The 23,706-nt window shown below is 47.3% G+C and overlaps 1 protein-coding gene across 3 annotated transcripts in view; it reads right to left on the reverse strand.

Moving 5' to 3' along the window:
* The window catches only part of LOC147683295 (butyrophilin subfamily 1 member A1-like), a 173,765-nt gene extending 154,593 nt beyond the window's left edge, over nucleotides 1-19,172 (reverse strand). For all 3 annotated transcript variants that reach the window (XM_086943748.1, XM_086943747.1, XM_086943749.1), the window contains exon 1: nucleotides 18,873-19,172. In XM_086943748.1, coding sequence (XP_086799874.1) covers nucleotides 18,873-18,944 — 72 coding nt within the window. In that variant the 5' untranslated portion in view covers nucleotides 18,945-19,172. The remainder of the gene's footprint in view (nucleotides 1-18,872) is intronic.
* Nucleotides 19,173-23,706: the final 4,534 nt, after the last annotated feature.

Below are 23,706 nucleotides of genomic sequence, written 5' to 3' on the forward strand. Positions count from 1 at the left end.
TCCTACATCTCCAGACTTGGTAGGATTTCTATACAAACCAGTAATATTTCCTCTGGAAGGCCAATCTTTACTTGAAAGGACTAGTTGGGGACTGATAATGCATGTGCCTTTTTCTTGTGAGTTACCTTTGTCACCATTTCCATTTCATCCTTGGAAATTGTGCAGCTTACACTTATTTTGATGTGGGGCTAATAACTATTACTTCGAAATGTATGATCCATTCTTTGCGTGGGCATTCTGGTGGTACTGATTCCAAGGTGAGCCATCAGGTTGCGCTGGTAAATGTGAAGATTGGTTTAGATATAGTTATGCCAACAATAAGCACATGAGAGATGTCTGCTTCTAAATGAAGAGGTGACATTTTTAAGGTCAGTGTGCAATTTGTAAAAACATACATGCCGAGTCCCAAACTTTTTTTTTTTTTTAAGAGTCCTATTACTGAATGCCAAGGTTGCCCTAACTTTTGTCGTTCACTTCCCTAAAATTGCTTATTCTTGCAGGTTGTTTTTTCATCCGCGTTTCTGCCTTCATCCTTGTTTTGTAATCTCTCTCCTTTCTTTCTTGCTTTGGGTCATGGCCTGTAGGTGAAAAATAATCCCCAATCTGTGCAGCGCATGCACTGCTCTGCAAGCCATGCTGTATTGGAGTATGTACTTGAAGCTCCGCCCACGCTCACCCCATATTGGTCATTGGATTGTCTTTCAATAGTATTTCTTATTTACTACGATGCCAAATGATTAACAGACTACATATCACAAACGTGACACTTACCTCCCAGTGGCGTAGCATTAAGGTCTAACAGCTTCTCAATCAGCCTCATCTTGAAATAACTTTGAACATATAATTGAGTAATATCTGCTCTTCTGACGTCAGTGTGAGGAGTTTAATTTTAAAACAGAAAAAAGCAAGATGGCGGAGGGCAGCGCGCTGAGGCACCGCTCGGGATCTGGCCGCCAGGGTGTCCAGGCCAATCACTTGATGGACGAATATTAACCTGAAGGTCATGGGCAGTACAAGTTTGAAAGGGTTTGATTTTTCTACTTCGCTGGTGTTGGACTTTGGCCATCTGTCAAATCTCTAAAGCAGTTCCATGGATTGCTATTGCCTTGCCACTTAACTTGCGTCAGTACCTGTTTGCTCTTGGCCTCCACTACTGTTGCTGCACTTTCGGAGGGCCCACAACGCCGCTCTGGTCCACCGTTGAGCCGCCAGCCTCGCCACAGGAGTGGGACTGCATTTTCCAGCAGCCTCTACCCGCGCGCACCAACCACGCCACAGGAAAGCGCTGGGAGGAGTTTAAATTCAACGAGTGTCTCCCGCAGCGCGGGACGCGCGCGGGGCGGGCGCGTCCGTTGTAGCCAGGAGGAGGCAGGGCTGGGCCACTCCCTTTTTTATTGACATTCCTGTGTTTCCAAAGACTTGGTTAGGGACTTTAAACTTTAAGGCACATTGTACTGTTCTGTTATCTGCATATTTTAACAACTGTGCATTCTAGTTATTATTAATCATGAGCAAGGGCAGTTGTAAGGGGGTAGGGGGCTCAGGGGTGGTAGGAACCCTTGATGCGTTTCTTTTAAGAGCAGAATCGGTACTTAACCATGAGATAGAGCTGACTCAAAGGAGACTTTTGTTAGACCATCATCGCACCTCCGTTGGAGCTTCTTTAACTTGCCCGTTGTTGGTATCAGAACCAGTAGATATAGTAGACAAATTAGATGCCCATTTAGAATGGTTGCAGCACCCAGGAACTTTATTACCGGCTGCCTCAATAGATGAGGTACAAAAGGGGGTGGTGATGGACGGAGCATCTGAACCAATCAAACACTCACACCCAGTCAACAGATCTGGGTTTAATCCATTACCGTTCTTTAGACCACTCTGCTACCCCAGTTCAGACAAGGCCATATGCAAATCAGTCTGACCCTGTGCCTCATGGGAACAGTCCAGCATGAACTGAGTATCTAATATGATGCTGCAGCAGCTTTTTCAACATCCAAGAGAACAGGGGTGTGCAGCTCGCCAACATTTAGCTGGATAAAGCAATGATACATATAGTAGTGTAAAAAATAAACAACAGCAAAATAATGTTGTAGCCATTCTAAAAATGAAGAGTGCCCCCTTTTCGTCGTTCTCTCCTGTCTCCCCACCCCCTCGACTAACAATATACACAACTGAGTGGCGAGCTGTGGTAGAGTGTGTACTTGCCTGCTTCCCTCTAGATAGAGGAAGTAGCTCCTATTTATATTCCCTGAGCTAATATTTCACCAAAAACAAGCGATTCTTTCTTCGGGCGTAAATGGTCTTTTTGGCTGGTGGAGTGATCTTAAATTTACAAAGTGTGTAAAACTGCAATTCCATTAATTGCGAGAAAAAAGTTCGATATTCTAATGTGTGCTGTCATTTCTGTAAAGTTGGGCCTCAGGCCCACATGGCATGGAATAACGGACACTGGATACTCTAGTGTAGTAACTGGTCACGAGCACGTGCACCCGGGCTCTTTTATTGGCGGGGCCATGTCACTTCTGGCACCCGTGATGGATGGGTGTGAGGGTGCAAGTGTGTCCAGCCCTCAAGGGAGCGGCTGGAAGAACAGCTTCCTGCCGAGCACTAGAACGTGTCCCAACTAAATTCCTTCCCAACTTTATTGAAGAACAAACAAAATGTTAGTCCAACCTGTGGGGACTAAAACAATTAACTAAAACACTACAGGGTCCATCATTCTTCTGGGACAGGTGGCGAGAAGACGTCAAATGTGGGCTGATGACTGCCTGCAGCAGGACCTTTCCGATTGGCACCGGTAGTTTAACCTGAAGGGTTCAGGACATGACCGCTTGCTTGGAGACGTCCCCTGCATGGCGTCAGTTCCCTTGCAATGACATGTCTTGCATGGCTTCCCCTTTGTTGACGTCGGTGATGGTCTGTGGTGAATTCAAACAGTTCTTTCAATGGGATGCGTCATGAACATGGATGGAGTTCATGGTGACAGTTCGTGGAGGTGTTGTCTGATCACTTGTCTCTGTGGACCCTTTTGGCGGCAACCGATGAACCTCTGGTGGCGCAAAGTCTCTTTTCACTCTACCGCCTGGAGAGGCCCGTTGCCGGGGTTTCTGCTGCGATAGCCGGAAGGCTACGCTGGGGCCTCTTGTGTGCCGACTGGGGACAGCTGCAGGACCACCCAGGAGCCGTTACTTGGTCGCACGCACAACCCTCTAGGGTGGAGATGTCTTGGCCGATGCTTGCTCTCGCTACTGTGGTTCAGGGGCGTACCAGGTTCACAGTTATATCCTATGGTCTGTTTTCTCAGCTGGTGTGGCAACAGCGTGGGACTCCAGTCCATCGATACTCTGGGAGTGGTGTTTGACGCATGTGTTGATGGCTGGCGTGATGGCGGTTGCCAGCCATGGTGTGACTCGGGATGACAGATGGTGGGGACTTGCTGGGAGAGTTGAATGTCAGGAGGGACTTAGCAGTCCTGTGCCACCTCCTTGCTGAGGTTGAGGTTCAGTGGTGGCATGACATGTAGTGTGTGAGGATCCTCTCTTGCCTGGCTTGGGGCCACTGCCGACTGTCTTGAGGCGGTGTGAGGAAAGACACTCGGTGCTGATCTCCACCCATGGCATCTGTAGTCAGGAGCAGGGATGCTGTTTGACTTAGACTGCTGAAACTCTGGGGTGGACGGTCGCCTGGGGAAGCGTTGGGATGATACAAAGTTTGTCCTTGCTGCGGCTTATGTTCGTTTCTCCCGTAGGCTGTATCCAGGGATGCCGGTTGACGCTCACCTGGGGAAGCGTTGGGATGAGACTCTGTTTGCGCTTGCTGCAGCTTACTCTTGGTTCTCCCTTGAGCCTGTATACAGGGACGCAGATTGATGCTCACCTCGGGAGGCATTGGGATGAGGCTTGGTTTGCGCTTGCTGAGGCTTACTCTTGGTTCTCTCTTGGTGCTGTCTCCAGGGCCGTAGGTCCGCCTTGGTGGCTGTCTCTGGTGGGTCAGGGTGTACTCTTGGCTTGCTGTACAAGTCCTCGGTCTTCTCCCTTTGTTGGTCTGTTCGGCCCACCTGTGTTCATGCGGTCTTCTTTCTTCGAAGGCATTGAGCTTGGACCTCGAGGTGGCACCGGCTTCTGCCTTCGTTTCGGGGTACTTGTCCCGACTGGTCGATTGGGGTGACGTGCTCCTTGCTTGCTGGGCGACCTGACGTCCGGGCACGTGTTGCCAGTTGTCGGAGCGCCTGCTGCTGTGGCGGCCTGCCACATGGAGTGTGCGACTTCTCTCTTGCCTGTCGTGGTTCACTGCTGACTCCGTTCTGAGGCAGTGTGAGGGAGGACACTCGCCGTCCTTGGCCCACTGCAGGGCTTCGCTGGTGCGGTGGAGATGTAGAGGATCTCCCTGCCGCCTTCAGCATTGCTTCTCTTCTTTGGAAAGGTCTCGCTCTCCTGGGCACCTGCCCATGCTGTCACATTCACTGGTGCGTCTTCCGGCGCATTTCTGGCTTTGTGCACTCGGTTCTCCTTGGTGCCCTAATCTGGCACTTAGTGTGCCTGGTCTTCTTCTTTGTGGTGGTGGTCACTCACCGCCAGGGGTGTGTGACTCAGTTTCTTGGCTTGTGGTAGCTCGGACAGCCACTCAGTGGTGCGTCTACAGTGAACTTTCTTTACTGCTGCAGTGGGTGTTGCTGTCTGGAAGAGATGCCAGTTTGTGTCCTGGGGTGCTTTTGACTTCTTGGGGTCTTAGTTGGGGCATGGAATCATTATCACTGCAGCTATCTACTTCAGCTATGCTGCCTGGGCTCCGCTGACTGTGCAGGGGATTTAATTGATCCTCTGCTGCTTTCATTCTGCTGTGAACGTGGTGCAAGCTATGTTGGAAGTGCCGTGTCGTGCATCACCATTAGGGGCGCTGTTGTCATTGTTCAGACGCTGGGCCGGCTTACTGCCACTGCGGAGCCATGCTGGGGTGATGATGCAGGTGTGGGGCCGTGGGCAGTGATGATGGGCACCCGGTCCTCACAGGGTGCTCTCTACAGTCTGGCTTTTCCTTTCAGTAAGTGGTGCTACCTCTTTGACATTGGATGCCAGTCCTATAGCTTGTCACACCTTTGGACCTGTTTTCACTTGCTGACGTTGCATCTATCTTGCTGGCTGGTTGCCTGTGGAGCGGGCCCTTGCAGTGACTGAGTTTCTGAGGCTGCAGTGTGGGAGCTGGGAACACTATGTAGTTCCATTTGTGCTGAGGAAGAGTTGGCGGCCCCCTCTACTTGTGTGTTGTTACAGTTCCCCTTTTCTTTCTTTTGCAGAACATTCCAGGCCTCTATTTTCTTGGCACATGATATGATGGAGATAACGGAGTCCGTTTTTATCCAAATGGATATGCAGGTGCAATGCGAGGTAATGGCCACTAGGAGGCGCTTCAGTTATTGTGTGAGATTTCTCCCGCTACTGACCTCATTGCTCATGAACCTTTTTGTTGCTGGTGAGTTTGCACATTTGAGGCTTCACTCTCTGTGCATTTCTCACTTCTCTCCTCTCCTTGGAGGAATGGCTTAAGTGCAGATGCGGGGTTGTGTGCAACTCTGGTACAGCAGTGTAACTTGACTTGTAATTAAGTTGGACCGGTCGGGGCGCTGCATGTGAGTTAGAGCTCACCTTCTGCCCCACTGTTACTTAGTCTGCAGGTCAGTAAGGTTTGTATTCGGGCGCTGCGAGGGCTGGGGCTCAGTTTGGTCTCGCTGCTACAATAGGAGTGGCGCAAAAGCAGGCTTGTCTCTTCTGCTGCAGTGGCCGCAGGGCTGCAGCACCGCCTCTCAGGGTCCGTTGTTGTGCCGGCTTGCTTGCTGGAGAAACCGGGGTTGCCGCTGCTAAGGCGCTGTAGCGCTGATTCGTCCTTTCAAGTACAGGCTTCAACAGCCTTCTAATAGCCCCTCGCCTTACGGTGACTGTGCCACAGGCTTCTACAGTCTCGATGCCTCCCGCTGTTACAGGCGGGGTCACGGGGTTGTTGCAGGCTTTCTGCGTCCCTTGGCAATCGTCTTTGTAGTTACAGGTTGAGTGCATCCTAGAGGCAGGGGAGGCCTCATCTTAATCTACCGGCTTCGATCGCGCCCTGCGCCGGATACAGTCATGCTGGCTGGAGATGCAGACAGTCGCAGTGGGGGGGGGTCACGCGATGCAGGAATGGCTGGGGTATTAGTTTATTTCTCACCTCCGCTACGGTTGAGGCTTCAGCAGGTGGCAGATGTGGCAATTGTCCGTAGCTTGGCTTGAGCTATTTTCTCTTCTTTTGTGATCGCTGGGACTTGAGCTCAGGCTGCTCCCCTGTATGAGTGTTCTAGGTGCTTCACATCTTCCGGTGCCAGTCACTTCTTTCGCTCTGGAACAGGTAGTGCATGTAGGCACCTCAAGCATTGAAGGGCTACGGCGCTACTCTTTGGCACTTTGCCTTCTCTTACTTTCTGTCGCCAGGGCTGGTTGGCACGGCGGAGGCTGCAGGGCATGCAGGTGGGGGTTACGGGATCTTGTTGGTGGGCACTGGCGTGTTAACTCCCTGGGAGGGTTTTCTCCCTCTTTACGTTGATCGCTGTGATGCTGGCAGCACACACGTGGGCCGAACCCCTCGTCGCCAGTGTAAAGTTGGGCCTCAGGCCCACATGGTGTGGAATAACGCACACGGACACTGGATACTCTAGTGTAGTAACTGGCCACGAGCCCGTGCACCCGGTCCCTTTTATTGGCGGGACCTCGTCACTTCTGGCACCCGTGATGGATGGGTGTGGGGTGCAAGTGTGTCCAGCCTTCAAGGAATTGGTTGGAAGAACGGCTTCCTGCGGAGCACTAGAACGTGTCCCACAGGATACTACAATTTCTTCAGAGCATATTCTATTTGTATTTAAGCCTCAATGATATGCACCACATTGATGTCTATATCTACAGGGCACTTTGCAGTTGATACTCGAAGTATCCCAAAAGGACTTGCTTGCAAGCTAAAAGTCAAACAAGGATGTCGCACACACATTTCTCAAAACCACAATCCTTCAGTATTTGAGCACTTACATCTTCAACTATATTTATTCTTGCAGATAACAGAAGGGCTTCGTTTGGCCAACTCTATGGGGATCGATTTCAGTAGGCACTTACTATGGAGATGGAATTCGATCTATAACAAGCAATTGCAATGCAACAGGTAGCACATTTTCGAAACTTTGACCTATTGTTTTAAAACGGCACTAATTGTTTTTAAAATCACCACTTGTACATACTTCATCCATTGTTGCCACACGCTCGCTCGCCATCTTGGCAGGGTGACGCTCCAGCACTCCAAGCGAGCCAATCTACATCAGGGCGAATGACGCTAACGCGCAGCAGGCGCGCCAAAGGCAAACCCGTCTGCGCCCGTCCGCGCCCGACCAGGCCAATGGCCCATAAACCCTGGTCTTTTTTCTGGGGGCCCATTAACTTGTAACTCGTTATGTCTGCATGAGATGAGATTAGATGGTAACCCCAAGTGTCTACACTCACTGAACCTCGCTGATTCTCCCGAACTCTGTCCACATTGTAATTTTAAGCTGTTACCTAACGTACATCTTAAACTTCCCGCCATAACCCTTTGGAAGATGTTTCTCCTAAATTGTAGATCACTGCCCAAACACTGTGTTTAAATAGAGCTATTAGTGGAGGAGCTTGAGTCAGATGTTCTTTTTTAACGGAAACCTGGTTCCAGATTGAAACGGACCCCGCTATTGTTCAGGCCCTCTCCCAAGGCAACTTAATAAGTAGAGCTGATCGTACCTCTGGCAGAGGTGGAGGCCTGGCTATTATCCATAAAAACCTATATAATTGTCAAACCCTACCAACTGCGCTTCCAGAGTGCGAAAGCATGGCCTTTTCGGTAGAGTCCACGCATACAATCACCTTTTCCGGTCTGTTGATCTATCGCCCCCCAGGAGTCTTAGGACAGTTTATCCCTAATCTCTCTGATATAGTTGCCAATTCAGCACTGGTCTCTGCCAACTTCACGGTGTTGGGCGACTTTAACATCCACTTGACCGACTCCTAATTACGTAGCTAGTGGACTACTTTCAAGTTTCCAGGTGATTGATCTTAAACAAAAAGGCTTTCTCCCTTTGCATAATAAGGGCCATCTCCTTGATCATGTTTTCAGCAACCTAGAAAACCTGAGCGCTGGGATCCCTACTCCACTCCCTTGGACAGACCACTTTTTAATCCCTTTAATCTGGGTTACCGCTACATCCCCGCCCGCCCAGGAACCAACAACGTCATGGGGAAGGAAGTGGTCTAGACTTCCCTCCAACGGATGGACGGTAGTCCTTGAATACTCAAAACCTCCTAGAGTTTCCAACCCTAATTTGCCCAGCAGTAACTTTAACAGCTGGATTCAAGACTCCCTCGATGCAGTACTTCCCAAAGAACTTTTCCAAAACAAAAACAGGCAGAAAACTGCCCCATGGTTCTCCTCTAAACTGAGGGACTTAAAGCAATCCTGTCGAAGACTAGAGAGAAGCTGGAGACAAAACATGTCACAAAGTAGGAAAGAGGAATATAGGGAAGCAATTAGGCAGTATAAAGCCAAGATCAAAACTGCCCAAGCACATTTCTATGAGGTGAAAAATAATACAGCCGCAAACACGCCTAAGGAAATTTTCCGCTTAGCAAAATCACTCATCACTCCCCCTCAAAAATCTCCATCACTAGGAGTACTCACAAGTTGCAATAATTTAGCGGTTTTCTTCCATCAAAAGATTCAAACAATTTACTCATCTTTTCCAACTACAATGTCTAAGGCCGGGGCAGCGAAAACAGGCAGTTCTACTCCTCTACCCAATTGCGCGTTAGAACAGTTTTGCCTCTTAGATACTGACTCACTAGATCGGGTAATTTCCAGTGACCTCAGGCTCACCACTGGATCCTGCCCCTCCGCAACACCTTATCTCGGTTATTGATTCCATCCGCCCAGTTGTCCTTGATGTTTTGAACTCCTCGATTACCTTTGGCAAGGTTCCTACATCATGGAAGTGTGCGATGGTCAAGGCTCTCCTGAAGAAACCCAGTTTGGACCAGTCTAATCTGTCCAACTATCACCCAATTTCCCTCCTCCGATGGCTGAGCAAACTGATTGAAAACCACAATAATAACATCTTGGTTGAGTATTTGGAATCCAACAACCTGTTATGTGTCTCTCAAACGGGTTTCCGTCCTCAGCACAGGACGGAAACAGCTCTGTTGACAGTGACGGAGGAGGCGAGGAGGCTGCTGGACCAAGGAGGAACGGCTGCCATCCTCCTTCTGGACCTCAGCACTGCTTTCGACACGGTCAATCATACCATCTTGGCCGACCGGCTTAAAAGTATGGGAATGTCGGGCGCGGCGCTGACTTGGCTCCTATCCTTCCCCAGCGACCGTAACTTTTAGGTCTTTAAGGGGGATGTGATGTCCTCCAGGCTACCTCTTAGCTGTGGGGTTCCACAGGGCTCCGCCCGGAGTCCCACGCTTTTTAATATCTATACTAGTCCTTTGGTGGGGATTGTCCATCCATTCGGCATTAGGATCATCACCTATGCAGACGACACTCTGCTAGTGGTATCCTTAAATCACGCTGAAGGGTCGTCTAGCACCCTAGGCCCTTGCCTAAAGGCGGTGGCCGAGTGGATGGAACTTTCTCGCCTTAGACTCAACGGGGACAAGACAGAAATCATGTTATTGGGCAATCCATCATCCTCTGTCCCCGCCTCCCTGTGGCCGGCTTGCTTGGGCTCCGCTCCACCCTCAAAGACACAGATAAGAAGCCTCGCATGTGGCTCTACAGCTCTCTCGATTTCACCCACTAGGCAACTGTCACGGAGCCGACTCCCACGAGCCTGTTATCAATGACTGGTGGTCCGCCACCCCCCATTCACCCTGCGCCTTTTCCCCACAGCCACCAACCGGTACTTGGTATGGGAATCCCGATGACGGCGTGAAGGACTGGTTCGAGGAGGAAAATGAGTGCGGCTCCTTTAAGGCTTGGGACCTGGATCGCGGGACGCCACCCCTGATGACGTCAAAAGGAGGAAGTTCCGACTCGAAGACGGACTGCGATTCCCAGGCGGCGGAGAACGAGGAGGACGCAGGACGAGAACGAGGAAGAGAAGAAGACGAAGACGACAAGCCAGGAGGCCCACGGTTGGACGCTTCGCCCTGCCACGCGCCCACTGGAGGAGCGTGGCTCCGAGAGGTACGGGGCCGGGTCGCGGGTTGGGTTGGGAGGCGGAGGCAGCCACCCCCGTAGATATCTCCCGCTAAGAAACCCTTTCCCCGAGCACGAGCACTTCCTGCCAATACCATTCTCTTGAGCTCTGAGCACTGGGTGCGTTCCCTCACTCCCGGCCCGTTTATCCTCCTTCCCTGAGTTCAGGGTGTAACTCGTTGCTTTCTTTCCTTTCTGGGTCCAACGTGAGTCAACCGGGGCAGATCCTTTCCGGAAGTGGAACCACGAAGACCACAAGGCACCGCGACGGAACCACAGAGCAACAGACCTTACTGTGACTCCCATGAAAAGAACCTTGATCCCAATAAAACCTTCCTTAAAACCACTATTAAAGGCACCGGTATTTCTGTTTGAACCTCCAGACCCCCCTCAGGTGGTCGATACCCCTGTGAACCCGGCACCCCCGGGACAGCAACCAAACTCTCAGCCTCTTGCTATGTACTGATGAGAATGCTGCGTAAAATCATCCCCCTCCTCACATTCCAGGCAAGAAGAATTATGGTTCAGGTCCTTATACTTTCTTGCCTGGATTACGGGAATGCCCTATATCTCGAGCCCCCCAAGCTACGATCAACAAACTGCAAGTAACACAGAATTATGCAGCCCGCCTGCACTTTCAGACCCCACAATGGCAGTCTGCAAGACCAGCATTGAGGAAACTTCATTGGCTCCCGATTTCAGCCAGGATACAGTTTAAGGCTATGTGTTTGACCCACAAAGCCATCTGGAAAGCTGGTCTGGCGATTATGCACTCTCTGGTCACCTCCTATTTCCCTCACAGAACCCTGCGTTCAAGCTCTTTGTGCCTGGCCACCACCAAGAAGATATGTAAAGTGAGATGGGGCGGACGCTCCTTCTTGTTTAATACCGCAAAGATTTGGAACTGTCTCCCTCTTGCCCTCCGAGAGAACAACAATCTTCTGGCCTTCCGGAAGTTTTTAAAAACCCATCTGTTCGGGACGCCTCCATAGCACTGTGTCTTGATCTTCCCTGCCCTTCTACTTAATCAGCGCTGGGAGGTCTCAATGTAGCCATGCACTACAGAAATAGAACTTCATTTGATGGAGCAAGGTGAAGAAACAAAATTGTGTGTACCCCTTGCAATGTCACACTTCCATAACTATAACTTGAACTAATTGAATGATGTGTGTAATTAACCAACTTAGAATAAGAAATGCACCTAAACGAATACACGTGGGAACTAATTGTGCTTATGTCGCAATCATAATTAACTAATTATGTGATTTTGTCGTGTCTTAAACTAATAAGCAGCCTTGAGATAATGGAATGCGGCATAAATGTGCTTTTTGTTTACATATTTTGCGGCAAAACGTGGAAACAGGTGAGTATATTACGCCTGAATGCTGCTTATTTGCTAGGTAACTACTAATAGGGAAAACCTTAGTAAGGGGGGAGGTAAACAGAAAGGTTACATTTCTAAAATTAACGTTCGTTTGTGTTTGTTTCAATGATAGTTCCCATTCTGGCCTGTGAGGCCTAGTGAAAAGATGGCTGACTTGTCGAACTGCGAATAGAAAATGAACTGAGCATGCGCAAGCCCAAGTCTGAGTTTGAATGCGAGCTGCTTGTGCCTGGAGTAAATGCAGTTCAAGGACGATGTGGCCTGGAAGTCTAGATGGCTGCCAAAAAGATGAGCACAATGGTTCTGAACGTGAGAAAAACTTGGGAAGTTGCTAGTTGAGAACAGGACTAGGCCGGACATGGCCCAAAACAATGACCCATTTGAAAATCTAGCTGACGGAAGAATAACAAATATTGTAATGATGAGGTGATGCTCATCCACCCCAAAATTGTCCAATCAGAACTCGAATTTAAGCTGAAAGTTACTTTTTTAGATAGATAGAGCGATTGAAAAAGGTATAAGAAGTTCTGATTTTACTGAAGAAAAAACTTCTTTTCGATTTCCTCGAGAGATGCTGTCGGAATGCTGATTTATCCTGAGATGTAAGACTTTGAATCATTTTCTATTTCTTCTGAATGAGATCTGAACTTTAGGTGAGGTTATTAGTCAGGGGAGTTAGGGAAGTAGGAGAAAATGAATTTGGGAACTATCTGTCCTTTGCTAATACTTGCATTTCTAAATTAAAATAAAATGTCTATTTCTGAAATAAATGAAATTAATTGTTTGAAAATTAATTCTTATTTCTTTTAAATGTCGTTTTTAAAATAAAGTGAATAAACTTTTAGACATGCTAAATTTGCTATTAATAAAAATTAGATAAATGAAGAAATTAGCTGGTCTTGAGTTTTCCTACGCCTAAATTTTCACTAGCAGATCCGTCAACCTTAGTGGTGGCGTGTGTAAATTCAAAATTTGCAAACATTCGTGACAAGAATTTTCAATTCTATTAAGGACTAGGAGGCGAGGATTATGCTTTCTCATTTCTTTAATGAAATGCTCAGCAGCCAATAAATATAAACAAAAAACTACATCTCCCATGAACACCAGGGAATAACCATAGAGTACAGTGTATAAAAGGTCACAACATAAGTCTGTCTTCCTCTTTCTTTGTGGAAATATGTCCAAGTTAAAGTAAAATCCCAAATACAAAAGGAACAACAATTCCAAACAGGCAGCTGTCATCCAGAGGATCCTGAAGTAGGCAGCCGAAGAACCATGGGTCCAGAAACCAGGAGGAGAAACAGATTCCGCCAAGGAACAAACGGCATCACTTCTGGTCAGCACCTGGAAAAAGATACGGAGCCATAATATCCAAAGTAACAATACTGTACAGCAAGTTAGGGAGGGAGAACAATGAATGAAATATTTGTAATCGCATGTATACAGTCATAATACATTAGCATACAAATATGAAACACGGGTGGGATAATCCTCGCCTCCTAGTCCTTAATAGAATTGAAAATTCTTGTCACGAATGTTTGCAAATTTTGAATTCTATTTCAGGACAGGAGGCTCCGATTATGCTTTTTTAAAGCTGATCCACCACCACAGAAGCAACACTATCAATTGGTTTAAAATAAAACGTTTTAAATACAGAAGCAGATGACCAATCTGCAGCCTTCATGATATCAAACAGAGTAACACCCATAGAATAAGCTTTGGACGCCATCGCTCCACGAGCAGAATGCGCGCCAAACACAGAAACATCAATTCCTGCTTCAGACGTAAGCCACCGTACCCAGCGCGCCAAGGTAGCTGGAGAGACAGGGCGAAAAGGCTTTTGCAAAGCAATCAGCAGCTGACCCTGCATGTCTGAGCGCAAAGAAGCGGTACTCACCTCATAATCCTTCAGGCATTGAACCACACAAAGGTTGGGGTGAGAAGAAAAAGATGGATAAGAAATAGAAGGAGTATTAGATTTTGTACGTCTGGAGAGACGAAAAGAAACTCCTTCAGGAGTAAAACTGCGACCCGCAAGATCTAAAGCGTGTACGTCTGACACGCGCTTACATGAGACCAAACATAGCAACATTGTCAGTTTTGCCGATAATTGCTTGCGAGACAAGAAAGAATTGGAAGGCCAGGCCTCCAAGAATCTGAGGACAACCGAAACATCCCATAAGGTAACGTACTTAGGAGTGGGAGGTTTTGCAAAACGAACTCCTTTAAGTAACCTGGAAACAAAAGGATGTTCACCCGCGGGTTTCCCATCTATGTGGGCATGACCTGCCGAGATGGCCGAACGGAAACCATTGACAGTCGAATAAGCAAGACCCGAGGTGGCTAAGGAGGCCAAGAAATTAACAATCAAACTGATATCTGCTGAAACGGGATCAACCTGTTGTTGTGCACACCAATCGCACCAACGTTTCCAAGACCCTTTATACCGTTTGTGAGTATTGGGAGCCCATGCTTCACTAAGGAACTTGGAAGCGTCGCTTGAAAGGCCCGGGAGCGACCAGCGATCCCCGAGATCCTCCACGCGAGAAGGTGCAGGGAGCCTGAGAGGATCAGGGGATGAGGATCCCCGAGGAGGTCCAACAGGAGGTTCCACAACGGAGGAAGGAGAAACGGCGGAGCCGAACACATTTCTAGAAGGACCGGAAACCACGCTTGAGCCCTCCAAAGAGGGGCAATCAGAATCAGATCCGTCTGAAATCGTTTGGAGTAAGCCAATACTCTGGGAATCATCAGAAATGGTGGGAAGGCATAGCAAAGAGTCGATGGCCACTGCTGGAGAAAGGCATCCGTGGCCAGAGCCTGAGGGTCCGGCCTCCAACTGTAAAAGCGCGGAAGTTGCGCATTGAGGCGAGAGGCAAAGAGATCTAGCTGACAAGGACCCCAACGCCGATGGAGAGCACGGAAGACCCGAGGGTGCAGCCTCCAATCGCTGTAATCTCGGAGATGTCTGGAGTGCCAGTCCGCTATCTGATTGTGGCATCCCGGAAGGTACTCCGCAATAACAGTGATCTTCTTCTGCAGACAGAAGTGCCAAAAGTCTTTGGCGATCTCCGCCAGGACTTTGGACCTGGTCCCGCCCAGTTTGTTCACATAACGGACCGCTGATATGTTGTCCATCCGGAGAAGGACACAACAACTTGTCTGCAGAGGGGAAAAACATTTGATCGCAAAGGAACCCGCCAGGAGTTCCAGACAGTTGATATGCAGGGTTAATTCTTGAGGGGACCAACGACCCCCGGTCGAGACCGAGCCGCAACGGGCTCCCCAACCCCATCGACTGGCATCGGACTCTATCACTAGATCCGGGGACACACCGAAGAGGGCTCGACCATTCCAAGCCTCCATGTGGTCCAACCACCACTGCATTTCCCAACGGACCTCCTCCGTAAGAGGAATCTGATCGGAATATCCGAGGCCTTTCCGGAGATGAAGAATTTTCAGTCGTTGCATTGCCCTGTAATGCAGAGGGCCCGGAAATATCGCCTGAATGGACGACGCCAGCAGACCTACCACTCGTGCCAACGACCTCAATGACACAGTCGGTCTGGAAATAACCGATATCAACTCTCTCTTGATATAACGCATTTTTTGGTTGGGCAAGAGAAGTTGACAAGCCACCGAGTCGATCCGGAAGCCCAGGAAATCGATATGCTGGGCTGGAACCAAAACCGATTTCTGAACATTGATCAGAAAACCCAGAGACTGTAAAAGATTGATGGACAATTCCAGATGCTGAAGAAGTTTGAGTGGACAATCCGCCATAAGGAGAATATCGTCCAGATAAATAATTAACCTGACACCCTGAGACCGAAGGTGCTCCACCACCGGTCTCAACAGCTTCGTGAAGCACCATGGTACCGACGAAAGACCGAACGGGAGAACCTGATACTCGTACCAGACTCCCTGCCAGAGAAACTGAAGAAAACGGCGATGCGGTTTGTAAATCGGAACTGAGAGGTATGCATCCTTGAGATCCAGACGGACCATCCAATCCCTCTCTCGAATGAGATCTCGCAAGAGATGGATGCCCTCCATCTTGAAATGCCGATAGACTACCCCTCCGTTGAAGTCCTTCAGGTTGAGAACTAGGCGAGAGCCGCCCCCTTTTTTCTCGACCAGAAAGACTGAGCTGGCAAAACCTTTCGGATGACGGGTGGTTGGAACAACCGCCCCTTTTTTGAGGAGAGAGTCTATCTCCTCGGAGAGACAAACCTGATCTTGAAGAGAAAAATGTAAACAAGGAGGAGGACGGGTCTGATGCATCGGGTGATAGAACTCTATTCTGAACCCTTGAACAGTTTGTAGCACCCATGCATCGCTGGAGAGCATGCGCCAATTCTGCAGGAAAAACTGAATGCGACCCCCCAACATCACATCGCATGCACAAATCAGGCTCACCTGCAGAGTGGGTATCCTGGTAGTGTCCCTGCTGACCACCGGAACGTCCTTTGCCGTACTGGCCTTTTCCCTTTCTTGAAGGATAGAAGTTGGCTCTCGTTGAATAACCGGAGTCGTAAGATCCTCTGTGTTGAGAAGAATTGCCTCTTTGGGACTGATTGGCAGAACCACGGCCGAACGAGCGTCCCCTACCTCGTCCGGCCTTTCCAAAAACCGGACGCATGGCTCGCCGCAATGAAGCCTGCGCCTTGTCTATGCCACTGAAGGTGGAAACAAAACGCGTGAGTTCTTTAAGAAATGGCTGACCAAACAGGAGGCCGTCCGCCTCAGGGCCCGATTCTGAAGTGGCCAATTCAGAGAGTCTAGGGTCTAGCTTCAACAGGATGGACCTGCGACGTTCTGCAGACATTGCACAATTGGCATTTCCCAACTGGCAGATTGCCCGCTGCGCCCACTCGATCATCTCCTTTGGATTCACAAGGGCAGAAGCTTCTTGCGCTCTGTAACCTAGATCCAAAATCTTGGAGAGGTCCAAGCAGGTCTAACATCTTATCTTGACAAGACCGCCAAGATCTATCAAGGCCCTTCTTCGGGTCCTTTGCATATTTTTTCAAATATGTGACCATCATGGGGTCAACGTCTGGTGTCTCAGCCAGATGGGCAGACAAATCAGGTCTCGGGCACTCAGAGCGCAACCGGGCGCGAACCGAAGCCTCAAAAGGCTGGCGGATATGCGCCTCAATGTAGGCAGCTACAGCCGGAGAAGGCATCCATGAGGAAGAGTTCGGATGAATGATGTCTGCAGGTTCGAAATTGAGCACCGGAGGACGCTCGGGAGCGTCTACAAAATGTTCCTTACAGACCCGTTTTTTAGGAGGGGGAGAAACATGGTCTGAAGATGCGGAAGACTGTGCGTTGTCCGAATCAGCATCGTGAAGACAAGAGGTCGTGGATGGCGCAGATGCCAAACTTTTCGCCAGACGTTGAAAGTCAGACTTGTGAGGGTTAACAGGCGATTTCGCTGTTTTCTTGGAAGCAGGCAACCAGCCCTGCTGCTGTGCATAAAGATTTAGGTGACGCTTCAAAGGATTAATAGCACGCACAAGTGCTTTGTTAACGGACTGTTGAACACCCTTATCTAACTGTTCAACCAAATCCTGTTCCAAGGAGCCTTCCTCCTCATCAGCATAATAATAGTCGTCTTCAGCGTCATCATAATAGTCAGCCATTCTACACCAAGGTAGAGAGTAAATGCCCACAAGACGACTAGAAAAATATGGAGTGTTGGAAAAACACCAGTCAAGGGGGAGTGTGGAGACCCCAAAGCAGGCTTAGAAGCAGGAACAAACCTGACTTGCTAATGAATAGAGCGTGGAGGGAGCTAAAGCCTGCACAAAATAAACACTCTAGGCAGAGCCTATGCCAGGAAATACAACCAAAGCCCTCAAAAGACCTCGGTGTCTGACGGGGTTAATTTCAATGACAGGCCGTGGGCAAGACGTCAACAAACGCCGTCACTCAACCAGCTGAGGTGAATTCAACCGGAAATGGGACAGCGCGCATGCGCGACTGTCGCCTGCCAGTGAAAACCGCCGAAGAGCGCTCGCGCTCCAAACCAAACGGAACCCCTGCTCCCGCTCCACTAGTAGTGCGCGAGCAGCCAGGAAGCGCTCGGCAACGGAAAAACGGAGGTGAGGCACACGCTCCGGTAATAAAGTAAATAACACGCAAACAGCGGTAAACGCGCCAAGAAAAACAACGGAGACAGAGCCCCAGACGCGCGACACAATGCGCAAAGGCAAAGCACAAAGCCAACAATAAGCAAAATATGCACAAAGCAAATAAGCAGTACAAAGTCAAGAGTAGTAAATATAATGCACTTAACTGGCTGCGGAGCAGCAAAGAAAGAGGAAGACAGACTAATGTTGTGACCTTTTATACACTGTACTCGATGGTTATTCCCTGGTGTTCATGGGAGATGTAGTTTTTTGTTTATATTTATTGGCTGCTGAGCATTTCATTAAAGAAATGAGAAAGCATAATCGGAGCCTCCTGTCCTGAAATAGAATAAATGTTTTGTTAATGAAAACCATGGTAAATTCATTAAACTGCAGGTGTAAGTAGTATAAATATCTAGTTTTGGTTTAGACACTCCACTATGATACAGCAGCTCTCCTTTGAATCTAACCAATCCATGAAGTAGGATGAAAGTGTTTAGTGAGTGACTCGCGGTGTTATGGGCCCCACTGACGAGTAGAGGTATGATTTTGTACTTCAGGGAAAGGTGACATGGTATTAGAAATTAGTAGCGCTGCATCACATTCATTAATTGATATTGTAAATGACAATGCCCTTTATTATAGCAGATTTTTTTAAATAAATAAAAGGCATTGTCATTTACAATACCAATAGCTCAAAATCTCGCATCTGAGAGACCAATTGGATTGGTAAATGCTTGTTTTATGACTTGTGCCCTGGCGAGCTCTCACGATTTGTCAAGATTCACAGAGTCACGTCCTAGTAAAGCCGCCTTATCAGGTTTTCTGCTTTGCATTTTGGGAATCGAAGACCTTTTTAATCCCACTACAAATGAAAACCTACACATTCCGCCATGCAAAATAAACTCCTGTTGGTTGAGCTACTCGCGTGTCTGTGGAACTTTAAAGCGCTGAAACTCGGCTATCCTGTTTATATTTCGGTTACTATCCCTATCCATTTGATTGGCAGCATAACATACCTTTCTGGCTATTCTACGGCTCTCACCAGCCATAGTAAGCGCTATACACACAATTCCTCATCCTCAAAAGATACACTGGACTAAATAGTTTCTTACCTTGTACCTGCGGACAGCCGTTTCTCGGCAAGAGGCACAGATAAACTCCGTATCTTCTGCCCTGTTCGCCATGCTTTCAATCGGCCAGGCTACAGAAAGGGGGCGTTTACTTATGGAACTCGGAGCGCAGCGGCAGACTTCAGCCTATGTAAACAACAGATCGTTTCTGATACTACAGACAGGCATCGGCCCGCCTCTCGTTCCAACTTCTGCTGAGGAATAACCCAAATCTGGCCAATTCAAGGAAAAAGGTGGCTAACTAATGTCCAGTTGAAGAAAGAATCCAAGAAAATGGAGAATAACAAGGAGCAGTCACGAAAATGAGCGAACAAAAAAAATCTTAAACAGACTGCGCCCATACAACAACATAGACTGGCTAAAAAATAAAAGAATACCTTGAAATTATTTTTTTCAGTTTTGGATTGCACGAACAGTGACAATGGACTAGAGAGCTTTACATGACCGCACTCTTTCTTAGTAGGGTTTATGTTAAGCATTTTTGCCGAAATCACAGAATGATGAGAGGAAGATTTCGCGCATAGTGAATAGTCCCTGTTTCTATAAGGTGGAAAGTTGACTCCATGGCTGCCAAGGTTTCGGATCGCTATGTCTGACATTCTCATAATTTCAGTGTAACTATGAGTGACATTTCAACGACTACGAGTGGCAGCAAAATCAAGCCATGAAGACGAGTGAAACATATAAATATCAGAAATAACACTAATTTGAGAAAAGCGAAACTCCAGTGAGATCTTAAAACTGATACAAAGCAATAGAAACAGAGCCAGTAACATAGTGCCCTTGTATTCAATTCAAAAGCTCTTAAATCAGTTTCTATAAAAGTTAACCATAAAAGCACAGTGCATATGTCAAACAGTTAAAACGCCATAAAAAAAATTATAAGAACACAATCATGTCAAGATTTCTTTTAACAGAGACTAAGTACATAAAAGAATCACATCATAATAGATTTACAATATTTAAAACATTTTTTTGAAGCAATAACAAAGGCAATAATAATGTCTTTTTCTATGAATTGCACTGCCAAGAATGAGGGGCGGCATTGTCTCAGTCCAAGTCTTTTTAGTACAGGAATGATTCATCTCCTTCTCAGGATAGAATACAATTTACAGAAGAATAGTATATGTATAGCCGACTGTACAGAAACATCGCCGCACGGGCATTTACATAGGACTCTTGACCAGTCATTTAATTCAGGGAAGCTTAAAGATCTATATAAAATATTCAATCTGACGCGTGTTAACAAAAATCTGTCATAATCTCCAGTAATTAACGATGTGTATAGTTGGGGTGGCCAGGGTAAGATGATGGACTTGGACCGCTGATTTTTTCATTTTGGTTATATTTCTAATTTCACCCAGTAGGCACATACAGCTGGCTTTAAGGTCTTTCCTGGAGACATTGCACACAGTATAAGGGTCATTATAGTATTCTAAATGGCCTAGTTTGGATGAAAACATTTTAACATATTCTAGCCATCTTATTTGTTTGACCCCGTCAATCTCAATGGCGTCTTTCAGCATATGGCGATTAAAAACAGTCTCATCTGCAGTCCAAATTCTGTGCCACAGGAGGACGGGCTGAATCTTAATTGTGTCCTCTAAGTATGGCATACCCAGTTCCGAGTGACATATATAAATTGAAGTGCTGTCCGGTACTGCCAAGTGCCCTTGTAACCTAAGAGACCCCAACACAATATCATCCATGAACAGTGAGTTACATCATAAACAACGGTCTCGCCTGTCTACTTAGTGAGCACCCACTCTGAAAGGCAGATGCCTGATCGTGCTGCGCTGCCATTAACGCATCTGACACACGCTCAGGGTGGCTAGTCCTTACTTGTTCGGTCGTGTAGTTCCTAAAAAACCTATATAGGATCTACGCTTTTAGACAACATAGACTGTGGGATTGGAGTCCAGACTGATTCCAGCCACCCCCACTGGGTATGTTTGCCTGAATACCAGCTAGCTCACAGTGCCACTAGAAACCCCTCTTACCAAGGAGAGAATAGTTCTTGGCAACTATCGAACATGACAACTCTGTCTTATCAGGGATCGTGGAAACGGTACAGTACTTTTTGCTCAGTCACTCGTGCTCACTTTGTCTCAGAGAGATACACAGAATGAACGGTGGGGATGTTTTCAATAAGCATTTATTGAACTATTGTCATTCTAGTGTAAAATAGGTGTGCTGAAACAACCATAGGACAGATACAGAAATAAATGATAATAAGCACCAACAGAGTAAAAGGATGGTAGATTTCTCCCATAGTGCTAAAACAATGAATACAGGCAGGTATAAAAATACATGACAGTAATAATGCGTACTCCTACGATGCAACCCTAACTAGATGTACCTAAGTGTACCTAGCATGTATGTAGGTGTAGAGTCAAGAATCCCTCTAGGATAAAGTCAACCCCATTACCTGAAGTGAGATACTGTGGGACACCGTCTTGGTCTCGAGATGGACACCCTGCGAGGGATGTCAGACCACTGCGAGCTGGAATGTTTGCGTGCAGGAACCTCAGCATCAATGTGTCAGCATGGAAGTCCTTTTTCTCCTCTCCCTGCCTCAGCAAGGATATGGTGTTTATATACCCAAAGTGGTACCCCCAGGGGATTTACCTTGCTGTGTCATGTTGGACTTAGGATGACGGAAGGAATGACCCGTATACATATGTATTATGTAGGAGATGGTAGTCCTGCTTAGTTTCCAAGAATCCTCATGCATAATGGATGAGGCTAATTTTCAGGGAAAACCCCATGTCCTGTTAGCAGAACCGTAACTAGGTAGAAGGTCAGTCCCAGGAACCGTTATGTAGTAAATTGGCTGGGGAAGTATAGGTTGCTACCTGAGGCTATATTGTGGTACCTTTATAAAACATAACACCCACTCCTCATCCAACTGGACGGCATACTAAAAATGTAATGTATTTCTAGGCATTTGCACCCAACGTTTAAAAAAAGTATTTTTTAAAATGCTGAAAATGTATTTTAAGAGGTAGAAGTCTTACTAAAATATGTTCATAAATATTTATATAGTTCGAACCTCTATGAGTGCCTGAAAGCCATGCAGTTCAGCAAGAAAAAGTGGCTATTGCTTTAAATTCCAAATTTGGCTGTTTTGTAAAGGGCCACATTTTTCCCAGCACACGATGAGGCAAATGTTTATGTGTCCTAGCTGGGAGGCGCAACGTCACTGTTGCTGGCCAGCGTAGACGACAGTCCCTGCAACACCTCACAGATCAGGTCAATCAAAGACAGATGATCTTCTGTATTATTCAGAGCAGATGCTGGGGAAATCTATGAGACATCCAAGGCCTGAGCGTGTATAGAGGAGCCGGTATCCGTTCCAACAGAAGCTGAAGCATCTTGTGGTGGCTGTAAGAATGCAGACATTACATGGGAATACGCTGAGGACACAGCAGTACATGGGCCATTATCGGGTCCAGTAAAGCATCCACGTACGGTGGCGCAACAGATGGAAGTGTTAGACATAGATCCAACACGCATTCTTGTCCACAGAACAGGCATCGGAGGACAGGCAGAACACCGTCGATCCAGACTGGTCTAAATGACAGGAACCAAGACTCCCTCAGTTCGCGAAGGCGAGGTGTGCCCAGATGGAGTACCATGCAATCACAGTATCTGCGCCCCAGGTGCGTTTTTTTCCATCTCCTTGGTGACTGGGATGTCCATTCCGTAGCAAATAAATTACAATCAGGATTTCTGCTATTAGGAACAGGATCAACGGAGGTCCTCCACAAATGCTTCCGAATACGGAGTGTATGAAGTTTGAAATCACTCCAAAGACTGTCTGAAAGGTGCTTAACTGTCTAGAACCTATGGTCTTAAATAGTTGTACTATACCCGTCGTATCAGACATGTCAAAGATACGTTGTACCATTTCTGTGAAATGGAAAGGTCGGTTTGTACGTACAAGTGCCAGTATCTCAGCTGAGGACCTTGTAACCTGGAGATCAAAAGTCTCTCGGGCAGAGGTTAAGGGCACTGTTTTCTATAAAATCATGGCTTTCATCCAGCTCAGAGTATCAAACCGTATGAAGGAAGCACTCAATAAAGGCCATAACGGCGCCTCCCTTAATGAGTGGGTCGGTGGAAACAATACTTGCATACAGTGACAAGATATGTGATGCCCGGAAGCATCCCACAACAACCTTGATCATTCACCATCAAGTAACTTCCATTTGAGAGCAACTTGAACACCGGATTAATCATGGCAACTGGGGACCTTTTCAAATGACAGGATAAGCTTGCAACTGAACTGTTAAATGCCCCGTGAAGTATGATATCCTGACATATGAGAGATCTACTGAAAGAGTTCTCAACGTTTGTACTGCTTAGAAACACTTCCATGTCCCCACTCCTTCATTGAAATCTGTATGGCGATTTCCCAAGATTCCTTGATGAATTGTTGTTCTAGACAATACTGAAACTGGAAAGTTGTGACTGGTAATGTTACATGGCCATTTATTAACCATTCTGTGGATGGTGACTATGCCACAGTGCAAGCTAATTGATCCAGTTTTTCAATACGCAGCATTGTATATTTTGCTCCCCTTTGTGCCATATTTATTTGTTTTTTAGTTAGATTATAAGCCAAAAATAAGGACGTGCTGTTGATAAATCGCCAAGGCACATAACCGGAACGCAATGATTGTAGCACCCAGATTAACAACACAAAAGAACGTAGCTGAGACCGTCCGTGCTATAGTATGGACAAATCCTGTTCTAGTATCTCTATAGCAGAAGATACAATGTTGCCCAGTGAATAAAAACTGGATGTTAATGT

Source organism: Lissotriton vulgaris, chromosome 11 (genome assembly GCF_964263255.1).
Source record: "Lissotriton vulgaris chromosome 11, aLisVul1.2, whole genome shotgun sequence".
NCBI lineage: Eukaryota > Metazoa > Chordata > Amphibia > Caudata > Salamandridae > Lissotriton > Lissotriton vulgaris.